Below are 17,790 nucleotides of genomic sequence, written 5' to 3' on the forward strand. Positions count from 1 at the left end.
CTTGGGATTAGTGGCTTTATTAATATTGGTTAACACTTATTTGGAACAGTCTGCTATGAAGCTTTATTCTGGTCATTCTTCCAGTCTCCATTTAAATTCTGTTTTCCCCTCGGCTGGCATCTGTGCCCTTAGCTACCTCATAAACAAGATACTTTGCCAACTGGAACATGGGAGCAGAGCTGAAAGCAGCACCGCTAACCTCTGCTCCCTCCTACCCCCTGCAAATTGGAGATGTATCAAACTCAGTCCTCGGGGCCTGGGAAGTGGGAGTCCTGAACTGCTTGGAAACTCAAAGAACCAGACTTCAGGCTCACTAAGCTATAACTGTGCATTTAGTTTCTGTGGGCTTTTTTTTTTTTCTCTTCTTTTTTTGCCATCAGCCCAACAAGGGAGATTCACATGCTCTTACCTCAGCTGAGTATCTTTTGCTGTAAAAAGATGTGCTGAAAACTGTGCAAGTGGTTAGACAGTTTTACTAAGCATTAATAAGGCAAGCAAAATCTCATCCAGGATGACTAGCCCAATAGTTTAATTTCTAGTGGACATACAGAGGAGAAAAGATTTGGGCATGCAAATTTGCTTGCTGATGCTGTCTATAGGCAGCATGCGAGTTAATTTTAAGCGCCCAAAATTGCATTCTTGGAGACTGCACAGTCAGCAATAACAAAATAAAATACGGAATCTGGAAATCTTTGGCACAGCTGGGGGAGGCACCATAAAGAAAACCAAAGGATGAAGGAGAAATACAGAGACTGCATGAGCAGTGGGTGAGAAGGCTCCTGCTCCCCTGCCCTGCCAGGACCCAGCGCCTCCTCGCACACCCAGCAGCCACCACCAGAGCCAGCCCACAGCCATGGCTACTGGGGTGGCATCTCCACTGGCACAGGCTCTCCCTGCTTTTCACAGCACAGACCAAACACAGTTGCTCTGGGCCTTTTTTCAGAACGTAATTGCAGGCGTAATGTTCCCTTTTTAGGGTCAGCCACTGTGTGTGGATGTCTCCGTAACCAAAACTCTATTTTTTTTTTTTCCCTTGTCTTTTCTACACAGGTAAATGTCTCTGTCCTCAGTTTGTACAGCAGAAAGTCTGGCCACACGACACCAACAACTTACACGTTGCCAGTCTGGGGAAAGAAGGTACATGTTTAAAAGTATCAGCGGCATAGGCAGGATATAATGTGACTGAAGAGTTCCACTGTAACGTTGTAGAGTACAAAAATGAAAATATAAAGTGCATTTTAAATGATTAATGTACAAAAGCTGACCTCTTCCAGTGTGCATTAATCAAGAAAAAATGCACACTTCCTATAGTGGTTAATGTTGCAGGTCCATTATTCAGCTTTGATAATGTGCATAAAAATGCTCAATATGACAATGAGTTGGGGTAGCTGAGAATTTAGGATGGTGGCAAGTTTGTTGTAGTATTTGGATTAGCATTCTTAACCTACATCTTGACAGCTTCTTTCTTCATTTCACAAGCGTTAATAAAATCTAGCTTTATCTTCTTTGATTTTTTGGTTATTTTTTTCTTTTTTTTTTTTTTTTTTAAACAAAGCAATTAAAAAATACCTGCTCAAACAAATACTACCAGCATTCATTAGTCAGGATGGTTATATGTAAAAGAAATGATGCCAGATAGTAACAAATCCAAGAGAAGTTTATTATGAAAATGGCACCTGCGGGATGAAAAAAAATTAAGTTACATAAAGACAACCATGTATGACATGTATGAGAATCTACAAAAGTATAAAAAGAACCCTGTTGTAAATGAAGTATGTACATTTCTGATTTGCAGCATTATCAATGATCAATGAAAAAAATGTTTCAAATAAGCCAGGCACTCGAGAAGTTAGATTCGGTTAGCTTAACACAAAATAAATGTACCATAGCTGTCACTTTTTAACATTTTAATTTTTTTTATATTGTAGAGTTGGTAACACTGCTAAGATTTATACGAACAGAATCCCTTTCCCCATTATTCAGCTACTTGGCACCAGTCTCCTCATAAAAGATTTCATATATTTGTACAAGAAATAGTTAAAAACACAGACACAGTCTTCACAGGTAATGAAGTTTTTTTTTCATTTTGTAATTTTAAACACTATGGATTTAGACAGCAGCTGTGATTATCTGTTAGTTTAAATCACCAGAAATCATTTTGACACAACACAGAAACATTTATAAAAAAAACCCAAAACAACAACAGCTGTCTAGCTGTTTTTTGTAGCGGATAGGTGCACTCCTTTGATTGTTCCATAGCTAGAGTAGAGCTTCCAAAATTAAACTTTGAATTTCCCAATCAGCTTTCTCGCCTTTTTTAGACCCACTTAAACCCTTCCACTGGAACCTTTAAAAGATCATTAATTAAATTTGTGGCATCCAATTCCTTTTTCACTATTACTCCACTGTGGCTTGGACCTACTTCTCAAATTCAAAGCTACCGCAGGAATTGCCTCAACGCAGTGAGCGATCCAAAATCCAAAGGACAGCTGAGTTCAGACACCGGCATCGCACACATCAGCAAATATATATGACAATCCTATGCTCAGTTTCCTTTTCAAACAATGCTCGTCGACCTTTGAAAGCATTTCCTAGCTCACTGGTAATTGCTCTACGTCTTACTCCGCCAGCCCACCTAGGAGAAAACCAAAGAAATGCACCCTCTGCTTACAGTTCGAGCACAAGGGACTCCGGGAATGTTAACAACTGAGGCTATATGGCATCAATTTGCTTAATACATCTGAGCATTACTCCGTAGTGCATTGTGGGGTACACTGGAAGAGTAAGTCATACCCAGAATTCCTCTGTGGGAAAAATGGCTCCATTAACCTTGAGCTAGTTAAGAGTCTTTTATCTCTGAGAGTGAAGAAGAGAGAACGAGAGAGCGAGAGAAAGAGAGAGGGAAAAGTGTGTGTAGGGGAGAGAGGAACGGGAGGAGAGAGAGGTTGGAGAATACACAACAGCAAAGCAACAGCGGAAATTAAAAGGTATACAGACAGTGGAAGCAGCATAAGGTGACATTACAGAGGAAGGCCACCACACAAAAACCACTAACCCCCAAGAATCACTGGTTCACTAGGACTGCAGGAATGGGACTTTACCACTCCGGACTAGAGATAAAGCACAGAGAAGACAAAGGACAAAACAACTACATTAGCTTAGTATATACTGCATATAGTAACACACATTGAAACTGCAATGGGACTGACAGCCAAGGACACTTACACATTGTACACATTACAGTTCTCACATCTGTTATTAGATGCCTTAACAAACAGCTGCCAAAGATGGAGTGGAAGAAGAATTTATATTTGACAGTCATTTGGAGTGTTTGACACTACACTGTGATTTCTGGCAACAAAGACAAAATAGGAGATTTCTTTTCTTTTACTTAATGTGCAGTTTTCAGTTGTAGTTATCTATTTCAAGCTTATTAACCCATTCTTTAGTTTTAAAACATATTGGTTTCGACACTAGAAATAAGGAAAAAATAACAAAAAATACCCAAATCAAAGAACAAAAAAGAAATTTACAACCTTCCCTCTATAATATTAAATGAAAAACAAAACAAACATGTTAAATAGTTTTTCTGGTTTTTTTTTTTTACTCCGAAGTGTTATTTGACGTTGTAAAATTAGCCTCAGTTTCACTGAGAAAAAAATAAAGCAAAACAATATGCACCTAAGAAACTGCTCCTCGCGTCAATTAATTTTTTTTTTTAAGCGCTTTTTGAAAAAGGCTTCCTGACCCATTTAAATTTGATGTGAGGCTATGCTTGTTAGTTTGGAGGTAAAAAATTTTAAGTCCTGCAGCAAATGTTAATGAGGGCTTTTGTCTTAACTAACCAAGGAGACTGCAGCACCCAACTATAAACCAGTACGGAACACATTCTTTCCAAAAAACCCAGCCCACAAGCTGCATATTGTATGAAGACATTACAGATTAATAAATGATAGCACCATGGTTTTAGAAATTAAGTTAAAGTTTCAGTAATTAACACTTAGTCCAACTTTTTAACATTCTAGTCACAGGCCAGAAATTAACTTTTTAAGAACCCAAATTATTTTATGTGCAAGTAAGAAAATCTTAACCATAAAAAGAGAATTAAACTCTGCATAAAATTCTAAAATACTATCCCCTATTTTAAAGGAATTAGGAACAAAAACCCCTTTTCATTTGACTTAGTCAAACAGGGCACATTGTTTATGCTTGTCTCTTTTAATCTTGATCATATCAAGATCATTTTGAAGTAAAACCAATGGTTGTCACTTTAAAATCTCTTTACCACAACACTGAGTATTCTATGGCAGAGGCATACACATATTAAAGGCATCTTAATAAAGATGCAAAGGAAAAAACACACATCTTAGAAGAAGACAAAATGGCAGGCAACTGGTACTTCGACTCTCTGAAGGCAAAAATAAAAAAATATCTTTACATTAAAGAATAAGTCAAGTTAAAGAGAAAGGGAATGAAATGGGGAGATCGTATTGAGAGAATAAGCTGACCTGCTCAAATTCAAAGTGCTAGAATTAAAGGTCTAAATTAAAACATAGTCTATGCCTCAGAGTATAACACTGAACACAGTATGTGGTCATATTTCAATCCTCTTTCCGTTCCAGAGTCTGTGTAGTGTGAATGCCATTGCTGTACACAGGAAATGGAAGAGTGGAAAAAAGTCCTTCGGCAGTTGTGAACACATTCCCTGCAGGCATTTGGGTCAGACTGGCCCCGCTCACAGCGCTTCCAAACGGTCCCGACATATTGAGTCGGTGAACGTGGTGGTAGAGCATTTCCATCGGTGTTTTAGGATCCAGCCCAAAGCTGGGGCTGTTAACATCAACAAAGTTAACAGCATGGGTGTTGGGGAGGAGGTTGCCCTGCATGGCTAAAGTAACTTCAGCTGGAGCATACCGAATAGTGCCAGTGGTGTAGACCCTCTGAGCAGCAGTGCTGGTCGCAGCAAGGGTTCCCGTTACCCTGTGAACCAAAGGAAGCACCACATTGCCTGCTTGTAACCTCTGAAGGGCTTCCAGGTCCCCAGTGTACAACAAAGAGTTGGAAGTTGTGGGACCTCCTGGATGTTTGTCCCGTGGAGATGCTGAAAGTGGGGGCGACAAAGGGTCAGAGGACACAGGAGCCAAGGCCGAGTTGGATGAGGTGCTGAACTGAGTTTTACGGCTGGCAGTATTTTCAGTCCCTGGCGGGGTGAGAACGGAGTCTGGAATGGAGACATGTAAACTACTGCTGGCTTGGGGGGAAGGGAAGTGCTCGGAGCTGGGGGGCTTGGTCATACTGTAGGGTGATTCATTCCTTGAGATTTCCCTGTTGGGTGGGTAATTCCAAATACTGCTATCATTATCAAAATTGATAGGTTCTGAGATTTCTGTTTTAATTTTGAGCACTGAGGCACTGTTTGGCGACGAGAGCAGCTGCGGCTGGTCCACCAAAGCTGAGTCAAGTCCATTTGGACTTGAGGTGCTTGACAGCCTTCTCCGGGTCATGCTGCCTCCCTTTTGCTTTTTTCTCCTCTTCTTCCTCTTTTGATGTTTGCTGGAAGACTGGGCATTTACTTCCCCTGCACTGTCTGAGTCCTTGGCACTGTCCGAGGTCAGTGATTCACAGTTCTGCAGCCGCAAGTCTGACTCACTCTCAACATAGCGCTCCACCTTGATCTGCATAGAGCCAAGAGTGCCAAAACTGTCCTCAGGGGCCTTTTGATTCTCGAAGTCAGAGTTTTCAAAGCTGTCATCACTGTCCCTGCTGTCCTGGTTGCTGGAGCTGTTCCCATCATCATTACAGTTCATTTCGTTATCTGACTGATTTCCTGACTTTTTCCTGTCGGATTCAGGGTCTTCACTGTTTTCTGACTGGTTTCCTTTCTCATCTGACTTTGAGTTCTCATTGTCCTCTGGAGCAAAAGGAAAGTGAAACAAATCATTAGCAACAGGAACATAATGTTATAACCCAAGTCCAGATTTCTACCTACCAATGAGATTCGATAGCTGTCATCTCCTTTTGGCAAAAGCCGTTCTCTTCTGCAGAGCCACAAATTTTTGCAACATTGTGTTGCGAGAGTTTTGATCACCATGATTCTCTCTGACTCAGGATTGTTAATGCACCAAAAGCCTATGCCATATGGCCTGCACCTTGACTGAGGGGGACCTTCTCGTCTGTTTGCTGGATAAGAATCATTTTTACAACACTGAGCACAACAGGACTGTGGCTGTGTCAACCAAAGGAGTCAACAATCCCATTATAACCATTATGTTTTGGTGATTGTTCTTGCACATCCATGTTCTCCTACAGTGGGCAGGCATCCAGGTGTAGCACTACTTCCTAATAAAGGCTCTAGTCCTTTCATCTAATTTTCCTCTCACCATTGTAACTTTTGATGTGGCATAGTGTCTCTGACTTCAGTGGCATGACTGCTGATTTCTTCCCATGTAAGAGGAAGAAATTGCTAGAATTGCCATTGCTAGACTGTCTTCTCATATCCCCCTGAAGGGCAACAGATGAAAAAAAAAAAACCAAACCAGAAAAAAAATTCAGGCAGTGAATTAAACTCTTGATTGATCCAAATCATCTAAGGGCCATTGAAATAGCCCAGCTACAGCACTAAGAAGCTGTCACTCTTCCTGTCTGAATTCATTTAATTGTGTTTTAGATTTTTACCTAATTCTAATATGGATGAGATAAACACTCTAGCCCACTGGGCTCAGACAGCCAAAGCAGCTTTGAGAATGAATACTCTCCATTATCATACTATGTTTGAAAGGGTCATGAAAGGCTTCAGGACACCCTGTCTTTTACAGACCAGCCAGAAATCTTTTGTTGTGAAATAAAAGATGTTTTTTCACTCATCAGAGCCAAGTACTACCCTTTTCAATATACTCATTTTAAGGGGAGAGGGGAAGGGCCAGTTTTCCTCTAAAGACTGGTTACTCCTGGAGCCATGTCAATACCAAACAGTTTCCCAGAAGTGCTGGAGAAGGTGGGCTTGACAAGGAAGCTGACTGAGGATTCAGGGCAATGCCCAAGTCACTTAGTGGGACTTTTGCTTGAGTCAGCAGCAGCAGTGACCCTCCCTTTTGAAAAGTAAAACCCACAGAAGCAACGTTAACAGCCACAAGCCTCTAAATCTCTGCAGCTTTTTGTTCGACCTAGGGCTGAATTTCTCCTACTTTTTTTTTTTTTAATTTTATTTTACTGAAAATGCTTTCTTTTAAGGCCATGGTTTCTACCTGGTCAAGAGCAGGCTCAGGGTGAGGTAGTCTAAAGCTGCACAAAATTTGCCTGGGATTTTATCAGAGCTTGAAATGAACATGTTGGTTCAATCCAAGATGCTGTTCTGATTTCAGGTCCTGTGGCATTTCTATTTAATTCTTTTGTAAGAAACAACCCCTTGCCTCTACTCTCTTCCAAGACTCCTAGACATTTCCTTCTGTGACGTACACATCTATCCACCTTGGAAGGATGCCCTCTTGCTCTCTATCAACTTTAGGAATCATGAATGCACATGGGCTTCTCAGCCGGAGAAACTTACAGTGCACATGGGAAATGCAAACTGTTCTCCACATGTGTTATTTGGCTATTTAGGAACAAGACAGCATAAAGTAAGCTCTGGGAATGGGTGATCAGTTTCCCAATGATGGTAGGCAAACAAGCCTGTATGTGTGCCTAATGTTGAACTTCAGCCATCAAACCAAGCTGTTAAAGGAGAAAAAATGAAGGCAAAAGATCAAAGAGAACAGCCATATCATATAATATAGCATTAAGACCTGATTCTCTTCTTGCTTTTGCTTGATTTATGTCACTGTGATCTATTTTCTCCAGATTTTTTTGGTTGTTATAGAGATGAGAGAAAAATTATATATATATACATATATATTGCATACTACACCAGAGTAACACCCTTAGTTCTTGGCCCACAGGAAACCGTGCTCCTTTCAAAGCCAGATGATCTGTACCTGTGCCTAGGTATCCACTTCTAAAACTAATGGGGAATCTGTGAAGCATCTGTGCACTGGACCATCTGTAGGACTAATTTACACATTGATCTTGACAAGTGCATTTAGCTTTTAAAAACCAGCTAAACTCCCAGACTTAAAGAGCTTAGAAACAAGTGCTTGAACCCATATATTCTAATAAAATATAATTCTCATAACCCAAGAAAACCTTCAAATTTGGCAATCTTCACTGCCCCCTAGCGAGACTCTTCAAAAATGTATTTATACAGGAAAAAGGGTCATAAAGATCAACAGAAGGACTTATCTTCAGAACGTGTGCATACTCTGGAAAGACAAGAACTAGAATTATATTCAACAGTTACAATCCCAGGTCCCCTGCACAAGGCACATAGTACCTCTTCATGAAACTTAGCTGGGAAATTAAATATTTAATTCAGGCAAAGATGCGTGCACAGAGTGAGGAGAAATATTGAGGAAATGGAGACACTGGAAATGTTAAGGTCATGAAAAGATTTTTGCTAATTTTACAGGATTTCTTTTGTTGCTGTTTTTGGTTTTTGTTATAGTGGAACAATCCTTGAGAAGTAAAAGCAACTGGAAGGCCAACCACGTGGTTCTCATGATATGAACCTTTTGAGGCTGTAAAGGCACACCATGTGTGTTACCTGAGTTGTCCTTTGAGTCCGATTCAGAGTCAGAGGTCTCCGAGGATTCTGAGGTTTTTTCTGGCAGATGAGGAAGTTGTGCAATGTCCATTGGAGTGTCCTTGTACTCTGGGTTACTGAAGAGGAGACAGCAAATATAAACACAATAGGATGATTCGCAGCTTCATGGGTTTTCCCTCTTTTATATCAAAGTTCAGGAACAAAGAACATAAATAGGAAGAATAGCAGAGCAAATACAGAAACACATGTTTTCAGCTCCTCAGAGCTTCACAGCAGGGATTTTATGAAGGTTTATTTTAATACTGCTGTCAAATACTTATATTGACCATGTACTAAAACTCGCTTGATTCTAGTTTTAGAGTTTAGTTTTAGAGCTATCAAAGCATTCTTACTGAAGTGGGACACCATGGCTTGTGCAATATCTAACAGTAAAGCTACACTGTGCAATCATCCAACAACAAAATATCTCGATTTCGATCCCATTACTGTGCCTGGAAGCACAGAGAGGGGGTTTTAACTTTTCCAATCTGTTTCTCTCCCATCGGCAATGTCTATTAGAGTTATCTCTGTAACAATGTTCTCTATCAACCTTGCCAGAGCCCTTTCAATACCTGTTTTTCTCAGCATTCCTGTTTTCCATGCTTTAATCAAGCAGACCATACATAAAGTTAGTAAGAAGGTGCTCAGTTAGGGTTAGAGAAAATGACCACTGCTCAAAAGAATTTGGCCAAAAATAGATAAAAAAGGTTATGTATTTTTTAAACACTGCACACATGCATCCACATCACCAAGAAACCAAAAGCAACCACTCTAACTATATGACAGATGCACATGTGCATGTTAAGATGCATATGTTAGGGATAAAGAACTGTCAACACACCCATTATAATCATATCTTCATCTGCTCATGTGGTGCTCACCTGTGACTTGTTAGCAATGAACATGACTGCAATGTAAAAAAGCTACACTACCAGAGAAACTGAAAAAAAACCCAACCCGATGCTTTTTCTTGGTTTGTACCTTTTAAAAGGTGTTCCTTTCCTAAATCTGTGCAAAGGCAGGGAAACAGACACAGCTAGACATAAGTGGCATAGGAATGTTGAAAATAAACAAGGTCTGTAATAATTTTTGAATAGGTGAGTAACTCTGTGCAGTAAAATTACAGCCTGGTGATAGAGCAGAAAATCCACAGTCCTGCATAAAACAATATGAGGCAGCACTGGGGGTGACTGCCACACTATCACAATGACAGTGTGCCCATATTCAGCCTATTACAGTATGCTGTGAAAATTCAGAGTTCACACAGTTCACTTTGAAATGCCATTCTTATGATTATCATCTTTATGGTTTTGTCCTGACAAAGTGACTTTATTCTGTTGCATCCCAGCGCAGTCCCAAAATTTGCCCCCTCCAAGCAAAAGATGTTTGAGGGCTTTCACACTGTGAATAACAACTTGCTAGAACAAGAACAGCATTAATCCTCCCTGTCACTATAATTAGTCTATCCTTTTACAGACAGCTGAATCATACTTTCTAATGCATGGAAATATATACAGACCAGTACTCCTGCTAAGACTAGACCTAATTATGCCTTGATCTGTCATTAAAATATTATTTGGACATTTGGATCTTTCATGGTTCCAGTACTAGGAGAAATCTAAATTAAAGATACAAATTCAGTGGAGAAGCTAATCTTTCTCTAACAGACCAGTGAATAGACTGCAGCAGAAAAAATCAAGTTCTGGAAGCAGACTTTTGGAAGACCACACTGCTTTTCTTTTTTTGTTAGGTATATTCTATTGGTAGAGAAAATAATTTTTGTGGGGTGTTTGTGGACTAGGTCCACCTATTGCCTGGACTGGGGCAGTGAAGCTGTACTTCCAGTTCAGAATTAGCAGATTTAAGCTGCCCTCTTGAAACGCTGCTTTCTGCCTCACTCTTGCAAAAAGAAATGAAACGTAGATGGATAAGGCTATATTCGGAAATGTCCGTGCTCAATCACAGCAGGACAAAAACATGCAAGCCCAAATGAACACTCCACTGCTGTGGAAGGTTTCCCACAGTATCCCTCAATGCTCTTGCCAGGGGTTGCTTCCTCCTCTGCCCCAAAAGGACAATCAAAAGTATTTCAACATGCAAGTTGAGGCAGGCACAGTCTCTTCAGGGCTTGCTGGACTTGGCATAATAAGTCACAATCTAACCCCTAGACATCACTTTGAACTCTCATGGCATCAAAGGGAATGTAACAAACCATGACAAGCAACTTGAAAGGAGAACAGGCCAGAAAATGACAATTGTATTTCATGACAATCTCAAGGTTTCAAATTTTATTTGTTTGTTTGTTCTGCTCTGGAATGAGACAGAAAACCCCCCAATCTTATTGAACATTTTCTCAAAACAGAATGCGTTGAAAGGTATTTTCAGATGAGAAAGGTCAGGTTTATAATTCACTGTCTCTCAGTGACTGTTGGTCTTCCTTGAGCTCAGATACCCGTCCTTCAAAAACACTTGTGCTTTGGCCAAGCAGAATTTATCAGGGGAGAGCCTTTCATTCAAGAGATTACTACTATTTATGTTTAAAATAGTTCTAATAGTTTAAAATAGTTTTAATTACTACTTTTATTTTTAAACCCCATTTTGCATTTTTCAGTGTGAATACTGCCTGATGATTTACAGGAGCAACATAGTAGTTGAAGGCTTTTCTCCTGAGAAAATTCCTCCCTCTGCTTTGGAGTGAACTGGAAAACACCTTTCAGAGAGACATTTTTGTAGCATCCCAGAAGTTTGCTTCCATGCATTTTCAATAACCAAACAAACCAGTGCCCAACACTTCACACCAGATTTTATAACACAACTACTGAAAGTTGGTATGGATAATTTTTATCTTTGAGCTTGGGTTGAGTAGATTTCAAGGCAGTGGATTTGAAGGCTAAGGCAGCATAACAATCCAAGAATATTCCAGTGTCCTGAGACATGACAGTTATTTCAATAAATACAACCAAATGGCACTGGTTTTGACGTGGACCATATGGAGATTTCCTCTCTTTAACTTTCTCCAGTAGGCATTTTTTTCCTAAAACTCTCACCAACAGAGAGAAGCAACAGAGACAGGAGTTCAACTGAGAGAAGTGACTGGAAGACCTACCTGAGAAGGTAATTGACCCAGATGATATTCTTCTCACTTGCGTTCTTGGCATTGACAGCTATGGTTGCACTAGACTGTATCCAGATATAACCTCCGTTCTTCTGCATCCAGCGGTAATATTTCGTTACACATTGACCCTTATTCAGCACTGGCAAAAAAAATACAAACAAAACAGAATCACGATGCAGTGCATTTTAGAACTGTGGTGAAATGATTTTCATTGTACAACATGCCACAAGTATGAGCAGAAGATATTTGGCTTCCTTTAGGTTTAATGCAGAATGCCAGTAAGAAGACAAAGAGGATCTGAAGTTCAGTATAACTAGCTGTATGTTTTACAAGTTTTTAAAGTATAATTTTAATCTGTTTTTGGAAACTCTAGTGGAAGAAGAAAAGTAAAAAGAACTACAAATCTCTGGTTCACAGAATACTTATTGCTGTGTGGACATTTTCAATGCACTCAATGTCAAACTGCAAAAAAAGAAAAAGAAAAAAAGAGGCAAATTTATATGTGATTTATTCATAGCTCCTAGGTAGACCTCTTTGAGATTCTGGATATTTGAAAGGTTTGGGAAGATACTCTACCCCTGCTGCTTTGATCATTTCTCCTTATTGCAGGCGATATCAACCACTGAACTTATACATCTGTTTCTTTGATCTTGTCAAACAGAATTTACAGTTCTCAGATGAACCAAATCTCCACTGGTCAGTGGGGGGAAAGTCTTGGGAGAATTTACTTTCTACCAGAGCAAAGTAAATCCACCAACAGGCTGAGAAAGAGGCCTAAGGGAGGCACAGAATGGCTTGGTTAGAGCCAAAGAGTGACAGCTCTCTCCAATGTTTGAAATATGCTAGGAAACAGAAACAAGTAAAAGTGATCAGTAATGTGAAACGGTGTTATTAAATGCTCACAGCAAGAAGGCTTAAAAATACAGATGTTTAAAGTAATACTTCAGCCAAAATATTGCCAAGTTGAAGCAAATTTGGCTTGTATCTGAGGTTTCAGTGTCAGGAGAAGGGGATGAAATGCAAATCTTTCAGTGGCAGGGAGCAGCACGGTTTTAAAGAAAGCCTAAACTATACAAAATCTGGGCAGTGTTATTACTGGAACACTTACTCTTCTCTCTGCTTCTCGCTAATCCCATAAAGCTTTGTGCACTAGAGGGCAGTGTGCATTCATAGACACCTTCTGCTTTTGTCATGTCCTTGTCTCCGTCTGCTAAAATGAAAAACCTCTAACTGCTGTAATAAATTTGGCTAAATTAGCTGCTAAATGGTTATCTCAAGTAATATGTATTTGCATTAATCATCTTGCTCTAAACCAGAACAAGCCAGAGTCCTAAAGACGTAGTAAATTCATATTGTCCATTTAATTACGGCTAATAAGTGCTTCATATACAATAGTTTCATGAAGTACATTTTGATTTTTTTTTGTAGAGGGAAAAGAAAAAAGTCACTTTGGAAAAGAATAAGTATTTAAGGCAGTTAAAGTTCCTACAATAAATGTGACAAATGACACTTTGGAGCCTTCAAGTTAACCAAATGTCTATACGCCTAATTATACATATGAATGTATCTATATCTAAATCCGTGTAAAACAGATATCTACAGAAAAAGAGATTTACAAAGGCAGCCATACAAACACAGATGCTTTCTTACCTTGGAGGAATCCCCCAATCCCCACTCCAATTTTTCAAATACTGAATAAAGAAATGCATGTAAAAAAGTGCAATGTAAAAAGAATATAACGTGGACGTTAGGTTCAGCTGCAATATGAACGAATATTTGTGATCTGGGTCTTGTTGTATTTCAGCAACCTCTAATTAACTAGGTTTGTTTCTAGCAGAGACTATACATTTCCCTAAATTTTTACTTTTGTATTTCAAGCTCTAAATATTCTGCTATGATAATTCATTGGCTTCAAAACCTCATTATACAGCAGAATAAAGATAAAATATGAACAACCGACTACCCAGCATTTCTGTCAAACCAATGTTGTATGCCACTTTAGAAAACAATCTCACATAAGTTAGCCCAACTTTATGAGTTATGAAGAATAAGGGAAGAAAAATACTGCCGCAAGTTTTGAATGCGGTAGACTTTTCCATTTCAGTAAATCAGGACATTCAAAATACTCTGCTTACAGCTGACAGTAAAACTGATACTCCTGGAAGTCTGGAGTGATATTGGCTCCTTTCTGGTAATGTGAACTCCCACAGGTTTGTGCAGAAACTAGTAAAATCTATTTGCACATTGTACCTACTAATTATACTGTCGTCGCCTTTATAACTGTTTCTATCTGAGGAGTTTGACATGCTATACAAATACCAAAGGATGAATCCTCACAGCTGCCCACATGCACATTTGGAAGTCAAGGTAGCTAGTGATGAGGAGCACAGTGCAATTCTGCACAGTGGTAGCTCTGAGGACCCAGATCCTCCTGCTCTTTCAGTCCTTCCTCCTTCAGTACCTTTTATATTGGTTGTTGCAACTCCATAAAAGTCTATGTCATGAGCTGAAGAGAACATTAATTTCAGAACTATGGAAAAAAGGACGAAAATAAGACCTTATAAGATATTTCTGAAGGAAAAGGTACTTGCCATTTCAGGAAAGAGAATTCAGTACATCAGAGTTGTACACAAACCATCTACAGTCAGTTTAGGCTCCCAAATGACTATATATCCAAAGAATATTTGAAATAATGTCTTGAAAATGAGCTTTCCATGAATTTTCCTGCAAATTCCCACTCTCTATTTGGCCAGCTCAGATATATTACCACATACACAGGATTTTCCTTCCTGCATCTGTCTAAAGCACGTTTCATATGAGAGATTTGTGGACCACGCTCTGAAGGAAGTCCCACGATTCAATATAAAAATTCTCTCTGTAAAGAGATTCTCTGGCAGACCAGCTGTGCTGTGCTGCTAAATCTGGTTCTTACATCCTTTGAGAGTGAACTAGGCACCCCCAAGCCAGTTCTGAAACCTCGTAATACAGCTTGGGAAGAAATTTCTCAATGTGATGAAAGAGAAAGAATGAAAAAAAAATGAAATGTTTTCTAATTCATGGTGTTTTTTAACTGTTAGCATTGGGAAGCTGAAACTTAGAAATTAGATGAGAATTTTGAGAAAACAAGCAACAAGAAGAACACATCAGGATGGGAAAAAAATCTGGTTCATTGCTATCCTAGTCAATACTTCCTATCCTTACTCAATCAGTAAAACCCAGATTGGTTTTGCGGTTACAAGGAGTCCATTAATAAAGTTACTGATTTGGAGAAGAAATGAAAGTAAAGAATTAGTCCACACTAAGATCTGCTTGTGAAGTTATGTTTTCTTACTAGCAACAGACCACACATTTCAGTTCAGCGTAAACTTTGAAAAAGTAATGCCATGTGGACCACATACTGAACTCATTCAGGCTGTACTTAAGGCAAATCCTATACTGAGAATCAGGGTTCAGCTCTGTATTTTTGAACACTGAAAAAATGCAATGAGTTTTAATTTTCTCTTTGTATTACACATGGAATATCCAATCTGGCAGACAATGCAGTACAGGGAAAGGTGAAACTTGTGACCGCATTGGTGGGATGGCTCGTGTGACTGAAGTTACGCAGGATTATGCAGGACTGGGTGTATCAGTCCGTTTGTAAGAAGAGCAGGGGAGGTGACTTCTCTTACAGGCTTAGTTTCTTCTGCTACCCAATCCATAAGTCTCCAAAATGTTAATGGGAGTTAAAATTCAAAATAAAGAGGGAAAAAAGGCCTTGTTACTAAGCCACATTGTGTGGAAATACACAAACACTGGATCCTAACACTGGATTTCAGCTTAATAGCCATCAGGAGCAATCTTTACAGTGAGTCTAACTGTAGATAGGAGAATGAAGCAAATCTTAAATATTAGGAATAGGATGACTTATAATTATATAGATATACACACATATATAAAAAACCTGTTTAATCAAAAGGAATAACTCAGGGTTAATGTTTTAAAACTGGTGAACTTTACGTTAGATGCACAGATATATTGCCTAAAATGGTGGATGCCAAACTTGACTAAAATTTGCTCAAAATGTTACCTCGTTGCTCAATTAGAATTCAGTGGTTAGCATGCAAGAAATGCACAGTATATCATGCTAAGAACCAAAAAAAATCTCACTTATTTCTTAAAGTATGAATATATTGCTATGTACACAGCTCCCAACAGAGGGATTTCAGTTTTCCTTGGTAGCTTTGCGCACAGCAATATTCTTGTAGCAGTGGAGTGAAAGAGGGGGGAAAAGAAGAAACAGTCAGTGTTCTTTGCAGGAACCTATTTCTGTTAGAAAATCAAAATAAATCAGTACAAGTTTGTCTTCAGAAATATGGTTACAAAAAGAAAAAGAACATAGTTTCTTCCTGTAAGGCTGTTCTGAGAAATCAAAGCCAAAGCTTCTAAATAGTGAGTTGTGTTTTAAAAGAAGGAAGTAGCTTAATTCAGTTTGAAGAGAAGATGAAGAAATTGTGTATCAAAAGCAGTCTGTTAGCAAAGTCTCTTACAAAAGGACATTTTACTCATGTGCATATGCATTTAAAAGCTACACTATATTGCGTATTCAGGTAAGTATTGAGTAAATAGGAAATGATGAGATCATCTTACATATTCACACAGCTTCACAAAGAGGCTCTTTATAATTGGTGAAAATATCGAGGTTACATCTGCTGGGCTATTCACCCTTCTCCTTGAAATACCTTTATCAGTGACTGGATGGTATTGATACTGAATTCCCCTTGTGATAAACTTATAAGAATATTTTTAATTTACTGCATGAGGATGAAAATGCCATACTTAATACCATAGTCAGATACTTAGCTGCAGCCACAAGTACTCTTTCTACATTCACAAAACTGGCAGACGAAACATGAAAAGGAATACTGACTCTTTAATCTCTACTTCTCCACCTAAGGCCCAAGGCAAGCTGACAGGGTAACTTCGTTCTGGAAACAGAGGGTTTTTTATTTTTTTAATTCTGGATTACTTTTTCTTCTGCTTTTGAAAACTGCGGGCTATAGGGGAATGAACCTGGCATAGACTTAAAACAAGAACAAGTTTCTTTATCTGAAAAGTTACAGTCCTTGATGCTTACAGGAAGGTCATTTTCAAAACCCACAGGAAAAATAGCATCACAGACAGAAACAGTGCATTAAGTGCCTTATTTGGTTGTAACAGAGACAGTTTTTCATTTATAACAGCTCCGAGGATCAAGTAAGCCTTTGATGTTGTAAGGACTTTTCTATAGATTTTGCAATTAGTGAGTTAGATGTTTTAAATAGTAGGTATCCACAAATTGGATTTTAGCAATGAAAAGAAAGTACTGAACAATATTTAGCAACGTTAAGTTATGTTTGTCACCTAAACAGAATTACCAGCTAGATGAGAGGAGACCCATAGATATTCTGTGAGCAAACGTGTGCCAACTATATAATTCTCCACAAATACTTCAATTTTGGATTTACTTCATGGGGTGGGGTGAGGAGGAAGGGATGTAAGACAGGGCAGTGTGCAAATGCATTCACTACCCACCAGGCCAAAAGTGTGGCCTCCACAGCTTCCCATCACAAAAGTCTCCATGGGTCACGTTGCTTTTACCTCCCCTCATTGCAGACAGTTGCTTACCAACCCTGTGTAATTTACAGTATCTCAACAGAGTTCTCTTAAGAAAAACAGAAAGATGATAACTGTTTAGAAAAATACTGGTTCTGTGAAAACTGCATTTTACTCACACCGTATGACAGAAGAAAGCCCTGAGTGCTGGACAAAGGGCACCTTTTTTAGGTTTGGGTAGGATGCAGTGTATTCTGTCAATAACAGAAGTCAGTGTTACTATCAGTGGCTGCTATTGCGATATGAATATTAGACAGTAATAATTGCTGGCTTCTAAATATAAATTCATATTTTCCAAAGTCAAGCAGGAAGTAGCAGGTCAGATTAATGAAAGAAAACTATACCTCAGTGGTATTCAAACTCAAAC

General features: G+C 39.0%; 1 protein-coding gene across 2 annotated transcripts in view; it reads right to left on the reverse strand.

Moving 5' to 3' along the window:
* Positions 1 to 1,639: 1,639 nt before the first annotated feature.
* The window catches only part of NPAS3 (neuronal PAS domain protein 3), a 611,505-nt gene continuing 595,354 nt past the window's right edge, over positions 1,640 to 17,790 (reverse strand). For both annotated transcript variants that reach the window (XM_014942056.1, XM_014942057.1), the window contains 3 exons: positions 11,781 to 11,928; positions 8,636 to 8,751; positions 1,640 to 5,911 (listed from right to left, as the gene is read on the reverse strand). In XM_014942056.1, the coding sequence (XP_014797542.1) occupies positions 4,602 to 5,911; positions 8,636 to 8,751; positions 11,781 to 11,928 (1,574 nt within the window). In that variant the 3' untranslated portion in view covers positions 1,640 to 4,601. The remainder of the gene's footprint in view (positions 5,912 to 8,635; positions 8,752 to 11,780; positions 11,929 to 17,790) is intronic.

This window comes from Calidris pugnax, unplaced genomic scaffold (assembly GCF_001431845.1).
Source record: "Calidris pugnax isolate Ruff unplaced genomic scaffold, ASM143184v1 scaffold56, whole genome shotgun sequence".
NCBI classification, from domain to species: domain Eukaryota; kingdom Metazoa; phylum Chordata; class Aves; order Charadriiformes; family Scolopacidae; genus Calidris; species Calidris pugnax.